Below are 11,575 nucleotides of genomic sequence, written 5' to 3' on the forward strand. Positions count from 1 at the left end.
ATCAGGTAGGTCCCAAATTAATGCAGCATGTGGATCATCTCTTGTGGGGTTATCATGTAGCCACATTGGGGACTGAATCCAGATATTAATCCACATGCAAGGCAAGTCCACTACTGCCAAGTTTCAGCCCAGCCCTTGTAGGGATATTTTTAGAGAAAGTATGTCTTGTACTTTTGGCATGAAATAGTTTTATAGAAAAATCAGGCATTGGGTTTGGAGCACTAGGCACAAGCAATAAGTGTCTCTGCCTTGCCCGTGCTAGCCTAGGACAGACTGCGGTTTGATTCCCTGGCATCCCATATGGTTCCCCAAGCCAGGAGCGATTTCTGAGCACATAGCCAGGAGTAACCTCTGAGCATCACCGAGTGTGGCTCAAAACCAAAACAAAAAAAATTCAGAGACTGGAACCATAGCACAGTGGGTTTGCTGTGCATGCAGCTGACCTGGGTTTGATCCCCAGCATCCCATACAGTACCCCTCGCACTGCCAGTAGTAATTTCTGACTGTAGAGCCAGAAGCAAGCCCTGAGCAGAGTAACCGCTGCTGGATGTGCCTTCAACCCCAGGGAAAAAAAAGCCGAGCTGGAGTGACATTCCAGCTGGATGGGTTCCAAGCCCCGCATTCTATATAGTCCTCATGGTCCCCTAAGCCCAGCTGGAGTGATTCCTGAGTCCAGAGCCAGGAGCTAACTCCTGTGTGCCCCCAAAAACTACCCGGTGTGCCCCCAAAAACAAGCAAACAAACAAAGTCAGACATTCCTTTATTTGTCTCCTCAAAGGGAATGCAGGAATTGACAGTGAATGTAGAAAGGTGACCAGGTGGAATGTGGAAGTCTCCTATTGAGGAACAAGGACTGAAAGCAGTCCCTGGGTTCCGCCTGGAGACTGGGAAGGACCTTCAGAGCACCCTCTAGCCCTCACAGCAGGTTTCCTATGGACCGTGACACAATCCAGCATACCTCCTTTTCCCGAATTACTTTAATAAACTTTCTACTTGTCCCCATTCTCCATTAGGATGTATCTAAAGGACAGGGAAGGCATTTCTCCTTAGAAACCCTGGCTGGTTCCTGGGCTCCTACACCAGAGGTCAGGACACATCTTGGGCAGAATCTGTCACATGTCCTAGCCCTGCTGCACAGATCACTTCTGCCAGGCTGAGTATATCCCAGTACCTGCCTGCCTCTAGTCTCCCCCGTGCCCTCTGGCTCTCCGCCTTGAGCCATGATCCCAGTTATGCATCCACAACAGACTTCACTGACACAAAACTCCTCAGGACAGTTTAGTGGCCTCACTTGGAATACAAGACACAGTGGTGCTGGGATCTAGAAAGAAGTTAGTTTCCAGTTCTGCTTCACACATGGGCTATCAGTGTTATTCTAGGATGTCTTGGTGTGGTGCAAAATCATTTTATTTATGGTGTCAGCCACTGGAAAGGCTGCTAGTGAAGTGCTCTGTAACCACTAGGAGGACCCTGGTATCATGGACACCCTAGCTCAGCAACGCACCCCACGGCAGTGCTTCAGTTCAGCCCTGCCTCCTGGCAGTTGCCTGAGCATGAAGCCCTCTTGGCACATACAAAGGAAACCACTTCACTGGCAAAAACTCCAGTTCCACATAGCAGGATGAGTCCCCACAGGTCTATAGAAGAGAAACTGGACCAGTGGCAAAGCAGGAACAAAAAGTTGAGAGAAAAGAGGAAGGTGTGAGCCCTGGTCAAGACCCAAGGGTGTATCTGCAGGCAGCACCAGTTCTGAAGGGGAAGTGGGGACCATTGCATCTTCAGTCAGGGTCTGAGTCAGGGTCCGAGGAGAGCTGTCCCTCCATGGTCTCGCATAATGCGTCCTGCAAGGGTGTGAGTTGCCCCTGGGGACTCATCCCCATGGGTTGTATGACTCTGTGTCTACAGGAGAGAGAAATGGGAGATGGGGAGCTCAGGCACAGCAATATTGGGGTCACCAAGCTGCCTCCATCTATGGGGAAAGTGTGCTGATCAGCCTCCAAGACACGGCGGACTAGTCCAGCGTCTTTGAAGTTTCCCTACGCTTCGGTTTTCTTTTGTACAAGGGGCATTCCTCATCTCAATCAACTGATTTACCCCTGGAGGGATTTTCTCCACCTGGGCAGGTAGGTTTCACTTTAATGGCACAGCCTTGAGGAGGTAACTGAAAGGGCTAGAGGATGTGCTTGGCAAAGTACCACACCAGGAGCTCTGAGCCAGAAGTAGCTGCCTAAGCACCAGTAGGTATGGCCCATATAGAAATGCAACCTTTGGGCAACACCCAGCAAGCGCTCAGGGGACTCCAAGGGATGCTGGGGATTGAACCCAAGTCGGCCAAGTTCAAGGCAAAAGCCCTCCCTGCTGTGCTGTTCTCCAGCCCCCTCCGGCCCACCTCCAAGGGACTTGGGTCCTCTCATCCACTACCCTGGCATCACCCACCTGGACAGCTTGTCAAACATGTTCACCAGCTTCATGGCTTCGTGTTCCTTCTGTTCTTCGGTCATGCCTTCCATGGGATTAGGTGGCTTTTCTTCTACCCGCCCGGTCACTGGGTTTATACTGTTTCCCAGGAAAGGGGACATGGGAAAAGCATTAGTGAGTGACTGAGGGATACCGGGGGAGGCAGGAAGTCAGTGGCGTCTCCTATCTTCCTGCTTGGGGATGGATAGAGACCGTTTTCCACGGAAAGGCAACAGCAGAAAGATACTCCTCTCCCCCATCCCCTACCCCCCCACCCCGGAATACCAGCTAACCAGGTCCTCTGGATCACTGTGACCACCCAAACTTCTCACCCATAAGCTCCCGTTTTCTCAACAGTATATCCTGCGAATATTCCTAACTTTGGAACTGGGGGTTTGCCCATTTTGTTGTCCTGACCCACCCCTCCAGGAGTCTCGATGAGGGCCACATACCTGGCTTTTGCTTCCTTATATTCATCTGTGTCAGTGTCTTCATCTTCTGAGTACTGGCCCTCAGGCCGGCCCCCTGCCATGAGGCCCCTGGCAGCCAGGAGGCCCGCAGCGTTTCCATAGCCTGTGTACTTGATGAACCTGGGCACTGAAGGGCAAGGAAGAGATAAGTGTGCGTGGAAATACGGTTCCGGAGGGACAGCCTGGGGCCGGGCCCCCCCAACTCACCACTCTCTGAGCACAGGACAAATAGGAACTCAGCGGCCACCCTCTTCACGTCGGTGTCCAGGTGGGTCATGAGACGAACGAGCTTGTTCCGCAACAGCTCTCCCACCTCGGGACGGTTCCTCACATCCCGCAGCGGGGGCAGCACCTGGGAGACGAAACAGCCTGTCCTCAGTCTGGGCCTGGAGGGCAGCCTGTGCCTGGCCAGAACCCATCCCCCAGACTCCCACTTTTGACCTACCTGGGCCTTCAAGAACTTCCGGGCAGGGCGGTGCATGCGGGCACACTCGGTCAGCACGCTCAGCACTGGGGCCACGCTCTCCTTCAGCCTGTGTGTCTGTGGAGGGGCCCCGTCACCTGGACTGTGTCCTTCCCACCTCGAAGGGGGTGGGTGTGGGACACCTGTGCCAGCTAATCCTGGCAGCAAGAACTCAGATGCCCCACTGTAATGAGTCAGCTGAGGGACCTTTGAGAGGTCCTAACGATCTCTCCAGCTCTGAGAGAACAGCCTGCACGCTGTGATTCGAGGCAAACAGCCCATTTAGCTTTGAGCCTACTCTTCACCATACAGCAAAGTTGTGATGAGAAAACCACCAAAACCAAACCCTTTTTCTCTGATCCTCAGAGGCACAAGACAGCTGCTGTCTCTCTCCAGCAGATCCTCCCTTACTACTCAGTACCTCCCCGGACACTGGTCCAGCAGCAGCAGCTGTAGGGACAGTCACAACATGTATGTCCAACATCAGGCAGGCACTGTGGCCAGCTCCCAGTACAATGTGGTCCCTAAGGGATCTTCTGAATCTTTTGTCTATCAAACACTGCCACCTGAAAAACGGCAAGTTCCCGGAGGAGCAGTTGGAAGCCTAGTTTGCTAACGTTTTTGTGATACGTGTTTGTGATTGCACCACGGGAAGCGATCTGGGTAGCAGTTCCTGACAGGTGATGCTTGTCACCAAGGGCTGCCTGAGCACAACAGCAATACTACAGGTCTGAGACCCAAGGAACCTCGTGTACCTCCAAAGAGAGAGAGAAGGACAGAGAAAATGTGTCTACTGCTGAATTCGGCAACTTCTTTCCACTTGGGCGGGAGGGAGGGAAGAGACTCTGCTCACCTGCTGCAGACGTTTCTCCAGGAAGCTGAGGAGGGCGCAGATCACATCCATGTTCATTCCCAAAAATTCCAGGGAGTCTGGTTTCAGCTCCAGAGAGAGGAGGACGTCCAGACACCTGAGCGGCAAGTTCCCTAGAAGATTCACTGTGTGGCTGGGTTAGGACGGAAAGGGTTAGGGTTAGGGTCAGGACAAGTTTGGCCCCTGGGGGCCCCTGCCCAGACCATGTAGGATGGGATGGGAGCCTAGTTGTCCGGGGTCTAGATCTAGAGGTGGTGACACCTGGAGCTGAGAGAGGGCGGCCAGCCCTTACTCTCCCACCTGTGCGAGGGGCCCTGCCTGTGATCTCAGGACATCTAGGAGCTAGCTGCCAAGGTACAGGTCCATCAAAGGGGCAGACAGCTATCCTGCCTGTCAATGTAGGCACTGCCACTCTAGCGGCACATTCCCACTTGTAGACCAGGAAGCAGATCTTGGATCTCCCTGAAAGCATAATGCCTGGCCCCACCCAAGCCCGGGGACCACTGTACTTCACAGCCGGCACAGGGCTCCCGCCCTCACCCGTGGAACTCCTCTGTGCGGTCTCCGGCAGACGTGATCATCACACAGTGCCGCAGAAGGGTCCCCAGGTGCCGGTAAAGGGCAGCGTCCTCCTGCCCAGAGAGAAAGAGGGTTCTGTGGGAGAGCCCCGCTCAGGCTTGGGCGGTCTGCCGGGCTGCTCCGGTGCCCACTAGGCCCGTGGGCCCGGGGACTGACAGCTCGGGTGCCCCGCGTGCAGCCAGCCAGTCTCCCAGCCGCTGGTGGAGTCCCGCTTCCCTCCACCCCAACCCTGTGGCACCTTGCGGGCCTGGCCTGGCCTGTCCGGTGTCCGGTACGGCCCCCTCCGCCCGGCCCCGCAGGGCAGGTGGCGAGGCCTCCCCGGCGGGCTCTGGGCGCCCGAAGGGGCCCGGCCGGGGGTGGGGGAGTCCCGGGCCGGCTCTCACCTCGTCCGCCTCCCGCTTGCCCGAGTCCAGCGTGATGTTGAAGAGCACCTTGAGGACCTCCATGGCGCGCTCGGTCTCCGGGGCGGGCAGGCGCTCGGGCGGCCCGGGGGCGTCGCGGCCCCCCGCCGCCAGCGCCAGCGTCCGCTCCAGCGCGGCCGTGAGCACGCGCACCCCGCGCAGCTCGTCCGCCAGCCGCCGCCGCACGTCGGGGCGCAGCGCCGTGAGCAGGAAGAGGAGGCGCAGGTCGAAGAACTGCAGGTCGTGGCCGTGGCCGTGGCCGTGGGTGCGGGCGCGGGCGTGGGCGTGGGCGCGCGCCACCCGCTCCAGCAGCGCCGCCGCCAGCCCGGCCTCGGCCGCCAGCAGCTGCGCCGCGGGGCTGCTGAGCACCAGGTTGCACAGGCACTTGAGGGCCTCGAGCGTGGCGGCGGGGTCCGCGTCGGGGTCGGGGTCCGGGTCCGGGTCGGCGTCCGCGTCGGGGTCCGCGTCCGGGTCCGGGTCGGCGTCCGCGTCGGGGTCCGCGTCCGGGTCCGGGTCGGCGTCCGCGTCCGCGGCGAGCCCCGCGTGTTGCGCCAGGGCGTGCAGGCTGCGCGCGCGGGCGAAGAGGCGCAGGCAGCCGGGGTCGCGCGTCAGGATGCGGACGCTCTGCAGCCAGGCCCCGCGGCCCGCGCCCGCCACGCCCCGCTCCAGCGCCGCCGCCAGCAGCCCCGCCAGCCGCTGCAACGACAGCCGAGGGTCGCGGAGGGTCGCGGAGGGTCGCGCCCGGCCCCGCCTCGCCCGCGCCCGCCCCCGCTCCCCCCCGCCCACCTGCCGGTCCTGCTGCTGCGCGGCGTCGAACGCGAAGCTCTGGCAGTGCTGCGGAGGGTCAGGCGCGGGTCAGTCGGGCGCCCCCCCGCGCGCCGCCCCCGCCCGCCGCCGCCGCCGCCGCCGCCGCCGCCGCCGCCGCTCACCTCCCGGTTGTACGCGCGCAGGGCGCCCAGCGCCGCGTCCTCCGGCCCGGCCTCCACGGCGTCCGCCACCGCCCGCGGCTCCATGGCGCCCGGAACCCGAGCGCGGAGCCCGAGGGAGCCCCGGAGGAGGGAAGGAGGGAGGGAGGGAGGGAGGGAGGGAGGGAGGGGCGCGGGGGCGGGGCCGCGCGTGCGCGTGCGGAACGGGAACGGGAGCGCGGCGGCAAGGCGGGGCGGGGCGGGGCGGGGCCCGGCGTGCGTGCGTGCCTGCGTGCGTGCGGAGCGCGACGGGGGCGGGGCGGAGCGATCCGCGGGAGCGTGACGTCGCAGCGCAGGGGCGGGCGGCGCGACGCGGGCAAGCTTCGCCCGCCCGGGACTGGGGCTGGGGCTGGGGCGGGGCGGGGCGGGGCGGGGCGGGGCGGGGCCGGGCCGAGCCTCCGCGATGGCTCCCCGGGGCGCGCGGGGACGGAAAGCCGGCGGCGTGCGGAGACCCGCCGAGGCGCGAGCGCCGCCATGCCCGCCAGCCGGCGCGCGACGGGGCCTCCTGAGGCTCGCCCACCGCGCCCGGGGCCCGAGGCCGAGCGCCGGAACCGAGCCGCCGGCCGCAGCTCCCTCAGGCGCGCGCGGCGGAAGGGGCGGCGCCGGAAGTCCGCGGAGGCCGCGGCCGGGACTGAGGCGGCGGCCCGAGCGCAGCGCCATGGCCGACTGGGGCCGCGGTGAGCGCGGGCGGGCGGGCGGAGGGCGGCGAGCGGCGAGGCGACCCCGGAGCCCGGCCAGTCCCGGCCCCCTTGCCCCGCGGTGACGGGGCCGGACCGCGGGCTCGCCCTGCGCGCCGGGCCCCGCCGCCCCCAAGTGAGCCCTCGGGAGGCGCCCCGGGCTCGGCGCGCACTCGAACGCCACAGACGCCGCGCGCGCGGCTCGGGCTGCATCCTGGGCGCTCGCTCCCTCGCCAGTGCCTGGCCTTGGCCGGCCGGCCGGCCACCCTGGGCGGCCACGTCGCAGAGCCTGGCCGAGAGCCGGGCTGGTAGCTCGGCGCCGGCGACACCCCGGACCCAGGCCTCCCTCCCCATGACCTTCCAGCAGGGGTCCTCAGCTTTTTCAACAGGGGCCAGGTCACCGTCCCTCAGACCACGGGCGGGTCTGACTCCAGTAAACACAAAACTTAGGCACACTGCACAGATCTTATTTGGCAATGAAGAAACAAAACAGATGCGATATGTGGCCGTCGTTGGAGGACCACTGTTCTAGACAACTAGACGGGACGGACCCCATAGCCCGCAGGAGTCGCCCCTAGATGTAACCCCGAGTCTGTCTCCCGCAGCTCAGAACCCGGGCGCCGTGGAGGAGATCCTTGATCTGGAGAACAAGCGGATGGCCGACAACCTGGCCTCCAAAGTCACGAGGCTCAAATCGGTCAGTGGTGCTTCTCTGTTTCGGGGCCACGCCCAGCCCTGCACCGCTGTGGGCTGGGGCCGGAGGTCTTATGGGGTGCTGGGGATAGAGCCCGGATCAGCCTTGTGCGAGGAAATGCCCAACCTCTCACTCCAACTCGTTCTCCATTTTTTCACCTCTGCCTGGTACCCTGGAGCAGGGAGCAGGGAGGGTTGAGGTTTGGAATACTTAGGTCTTTCAACATCATCCCTATCCCATCTGTAGCTGCACTTGTGTGACACCCAGGTGACAAATTGGTCTTTCTGATCTGCTGGTGGTGGTGTGGCCGGAATACTGTAGCAAGAAAGTCTGCTTTTAAGGAAGGTCAGGTGCTACTGTGTGTGTCTGCTTTGGCCTGATCTTGTCTCCTTTGTGTCCTGACCAGCTGGCTCTGGACATCGACAGGGATGCAGACGACCAGAACCGGTATTTGGATGGAATGGTAAGGCTCTACCTAGGTACACCAGTATTTTATTGGTCTTTGTTTTGGTTTTTGGGCCACACCCAGCGGCGCTCGGGTTACTCCTGGCTCTGCACTCAGAAATCACTCCTGGCAGGCTCCGGGGATCATATGGGATGCCAGGTCCATCCCAGTCAGCCGCATGCGAGGCATACACCTTACCGCTGTGCTATCTCACCGGCCCCTAGTTGTTTTTTTTTTTTTTGTTTGTTTGTTTTTTTCTTTGTGTCACACCCAGCCGCGCTCAGGGGTTACTCCTGCTCTATGCTCAGAAGTCGCTCCTGGGACCGGAGAGATAGCATGGAGGTAAGACATTTACCTTTCATGCAGAAGGTCATCAGTTCGAATCCCGGAGTCCCATATGGTCCCCCGTGCCTGCCAGGGGCAATTTCTGAGCATAGAGCCAGGAAAAACCCCTGAGCACTGCCGGGTGTGACCCGAAAACCACAAAAAAAAAAAAAAAAAAGTCGCTCCTGGCAGGCTCGGGACCATATGGGATGTCGGGATTCCAACCACCGACCTTCTGCATGCAAGGTAAACGCTTTACCTCCATGCTATCTCTCTGGCCCCTGGCCCTCCACCCCACATCATCTGCTAGCAAGCCCCTTTGTCTTCTGCAGCACCAATGTGGGTCACGGTTACTACTCCTCTCTGACCATGCTGGGATTCCTCCCTCAGGACTCAGATTTCACCAGCATGACGGGCCTGCTCACGGGAAGCGTGAAGCGTTTTTCCACAATGGCACGGTCTGGGCGAGACAACCGGAAGCTTCTGTGCAGTATGGCTGTTGGCCTGATTGTGGCTTTCTTCATCCTCTCCTACCTTGTGTCGAGAGCAAGGACATGATCTGATGGAAGCTGGCTTCTGTGGGACAATCAAGGTCCCCCTGATTGTGTGCTAGGCTCCAGAGGACTTTCCTACAAAATACCTTGAAATGATTATTGTGTCTTAGGAATCTTCTTCCTGTGAGTCTGGAAGCCTACGTATGCCTCTGATTGAGCTCTCGTTGGGTGACCCCAGAGGTGCAGAGATATTTTTTCCTTTGGGGAAACCAAGGTCTAGCCCTTTCCATCAACCTCAGTGCTAGAAATGCCAAGCAGAGCCAGGTTGAGCCTCATACTAAACCTTCCCCCGGCCATAGAGTTTGGATATCTCAATGTTCCTCAGCGTCATCCTGTCTGTGTAAAGCGTATCTGCCATCTCAGGTGGCTAGATGTGACACAGGACGGGGATGTGACAGCATCTTAGAATCAGCTTCACTTCCTCTGATCAAGAGTCCTTAGCCATAAAATGGCAGTGCCTCTTTGCCAGAACTAACCATGGGCAAAGCAGTATGAAGAGTCCCACTTGCAGAACTCTGTTCCTGCCCTAAGTTCTATGACTGAAATTATGCCCCTGCAAAGGGCAGGAGTTGTGAATGAACGAGTGGGAGTAGGGTCTAGCCTTGCTAGAGGTTCACATCCTGAATACCGCTGGATTGTGTGACTATCCTGGAGCAGAAACAAATATTTTCAGGATCTATCTCATCAGAGGTGTGTTTCCAGAAGACTACAACTCAAGGAACTGCACCAACAACATTTTAGTCAGGCAGGATGTGTGGCCATTTTTGGATCAAGACATGGATAATCTTTAGGAACTCTTCAAAGGACCCAAAAGTCATTTCTTAAGGACCTCAGGACTGTTTTACCTCCATCAAGTCCTGCCCTTCTTCCCAAAGAAAAGTCTCCCTTTCCTATGGTAAGAATGCAGCTGTGAGCCATGTCCCTTGTCGCCAATTTGTATAGACTGCCCTCCCACCCTCCTCTCCCTGTGCCTCATCTACATGACCAACTCCTATCCACCCGGAGCAGCTGCGCCTTCCCACACATCTCCAGCACTAACCCTAGTCTCACATAAAAACACACCATGGGCTGTTTTCTCTGTTTTAAATTTGTATTTTCTGCCTTCTGATCCACTCCATTCTCTTAAGGCCTCATGTTCAGTGACTACCCATCTAAACTGTCACCCTATGTGTGGTCACTAACTATCAGGGACAGTCAAGCATGTCACCTCCTGAGGCCTCACCTTACACTAGTCTTTAACTCTGGACATCTTACTTTTGGGTATTGCTGTTCCTCATCCCTCTCCACCCAGCAGGCATAATCTCCTTACAAAGTTTTCTTCCCTGCCAACCTCATGACTACCACCCTCAGATTTGAACAGGAGGAGAATCTACCACATTTTCTCTTCCTATCCTGTCCTATCCCTGTAGCCTGCACTCTGCTTTCCCAGTAAGGTCACTATGTCCAGATTTGCTATTTCTCCCAAATTTTCTTTGCTCCTGGCTCTCCGGTGCCCTCTTGGATTTTCATTCATAGACTCTCAAGTTCTTTTCTCATTCTCCAATATCCTTGTACATGCTGTTTAATTCACTTTAAACTTCATCGTGGGGATTTGTTCACTGATCACCAAGCGCCAAATTGCTGTCTGCTATTACTCCCATCTAGTTGCTACAGGTTATCTTGCTACAACTGGGCCCAGGCTTCGTGTTCCCACTTCCTTTACTGTTTCTTGTTTTTGTTTTTGGGCCACACCTGTTGGTGCTCAGGGGTTACTCCTGGCTCTACGCTCAGAAATTACTCCTGGAAGGCTTGAGGGACTCTATGGGATCCCGGGAATCGAACCCGAGTTAGCCATGTGTAAAGCAGACACCCTGTGTGTTTCTAACCGTGGCTCAGGTGTAGGAGCTAGTCCACACTTAAGGATGCTCTTATTAGACTGCCCGCTCCTGCCTGATGCAGACTATGAACTTAGATTGTGAGGCTGCTTCACAAAGTTCTCCTTTCCATTTATCTTTGAGAACTTTGTGTCCTATGTTCTCTCCATATCTCCCTCCTCTCATTTTCATGGCTCCTTTCAGCGAGGACTGGGTTTTAGTTCCTTTGTGGCTTTGCTATTTTTTTGTTCTTGTTTTAGGAACAATAGTTCCTTGATGGGGAATGGCAACTCTGCTGGTACTGTGTCAGAGCAATTTTCTGTGGGGCCTTCACCCTCCTTCCTCAGCCTGGTACACTAATTCCTCATTCCATGGATAAGTGGGATCTGCTGGCTTTGGTTGCTGTGACCAGTAAAACTAAAGGATTGGGGTGATCAGTGAGGACAGATCGCCAAGCTTTATCTCATCATTTAAGGACAAGACATTTAATAAAATTTGCAACAAACAACCTCATGACAAAGTAGATTGTCTTTTTACCTTTCCATAGAGGCTTAATAAGTTGTGTCTGGAAGTGACCCTGACCTGCACACCTGCTGTGAGCATTGATGCTGTAGGCCGGAGACCTTGACCTGTCCAGGGACTGGGACTGGTGCACATGTAGCAAGTCTTGAAAACCACTGTTGTATTGCCGTGGTTATAATGGCTGGTCTAAGAACTGCTCCGCAAGGCAGGTGCTGTCCCACAAGGATGAAAGGGTGGAAAACACTGCCCTAGACCTTGTTTCCTTCCCCTGACGTTATCACATGAGTGAAGACCTGCAGC

The 11,575-nt window shown here is 57.7% G+C and overlaps 2 protein-coding genes and 1 long non-coding RNA gene across 4 annotated transcripts; 2 read left to right on the forward strand and 1 right to left on the reverse strand.

The window, feature by feature from the left end:
• Window positions 1-759: 759 nt before the first annotated feature.
• RIC8A (RIC8 guanine nucleotide exchange factor A) lies at window positions 760-6,263 on the reverse strand. 2 transcript variants are annotated; one of them, XM_049781144.1, is made up of 11 exons: window positions 6,171-6,263; window positions 6,028-6,075; window positions 5,779-5,937; window positions 5,224-5,724; window positions 4,802-4,893; window positions 4,244-4,394; window positions 3,373-3,468; window positions 3,135-3,279; window positions 2,910-3,054; window positions 2,437-2,556; window positions 760-1,899 (listed from the first exon to the last, which is right to left on the reverse strand). In XM_049781144.1, exons 1-11 carry the CDS (start codon window positions 6,252-6,254, stop codon window positions 1,779-1,781), a joined length of 1,662 nt encoding a protein of 553 aa, XP_049637101.1. In that variant the 5' UTR covers window positions 6,255-6,263; the 3' UTR covers window positions 760-1,778. The 2 variants fall into 2 exon arrangements, with proteins under 2 accessions (XP_049637101.1, XP_049637100.1); XM_049781143.1 differs by having other exon boundaries at window positions 5,224-5,937.
• Window positions 6,264-6,826: 563 nt separating this feature from the next.
• Window positions 6,827-8,997, forward strand: BET1L (Bet1 golgi vesicular membrane trafficking protein like). Its single transcript, XM_049781176.1, has 4 exons — window positions 6,827-6,883; window positions 7,489-7,580; window positions 7,984-8,040; window positions 8,737-8,997. The coding sequence occupies exons 1-4, from the start codon at window positions 6,865-6,867 to the stop codon at window positions 8,902-8,904; spliced, it is 336 nt and encodes a 111-aa protein (XP_049637133.1). The 5' UTR covers window positions 6,827-6,864; the 3' UTR covers window positions 8,905-8,997.
• A 449-nt stretch (window positions 8,998-9,446) lies between these two features.
• LOC126019037 (uncharacterized) lies at window positions 9,447-11,261 on the forward strand. Its single transcript, XR_007498923.1, has 2 exons — window positions 9,447-9,795; window positions 11,014-11,261. It is a non-coding gene; the product is annotated as an uncharacterized LOC126019037 (long non-coding RNA).
• Window positions 11,262-11,575: the final 314 nt, after the last annotated feature.

This window comes from Suncus etruscus, chromosome 9, assembly GCF_024139225.1.
Source record: "Suncus etruscus isolate mSunEtr1 chromosome 9, mSunEtr1.pri.cur, whole genome shotgun sequence".
Taxonomy (NCBI): domain Eukaryota; kingdom Metazoa; phylum Chordata; class Mammalia; order Eulipotyphla; family Soricidae; genus Suncus; species Suncus etruscus.

Coding starts and splice junctions, on each gene's coding strand:
- BET1L (XM_049781176.1), top strand. Junction 7,581..7,983: donor AAGTCACGAGGCTCAAATCG/GTCAGTGGTGCT, acceptor TGTCCTGACCAG/CTGGCTCTGGACATCGACAG. Junction 8,041..8,736: donor ACCGGTATTTGGATGGAATG/GTAAGGCTCTAC, acceptor TTCCTCCCTCAG/GACTCAGATTTCACCAGCAT.
- RIC8A (XM_049781143.1), bottom strand. CDS start 6,254: ATGGAGCCGCGGGCGGTGGCGGACGCCGTGGAGGCCGGGCCGGAGGAC. Junction 4,894..5,223: donor GCAAGCGGGAGGCGGACGAG/GTGAGAGCCGGC, acceptor CTCTCTGGGCAG/GAGGACGCTGCCCTTTACCG. Junction 3,055..3,134: donor TGTCCTGTGCTCAGAGAGTG/GTGAGTTGGGGG, acceptor CTTGCCCTTCAG/TGCCCAGGTTCATCAAGTAC.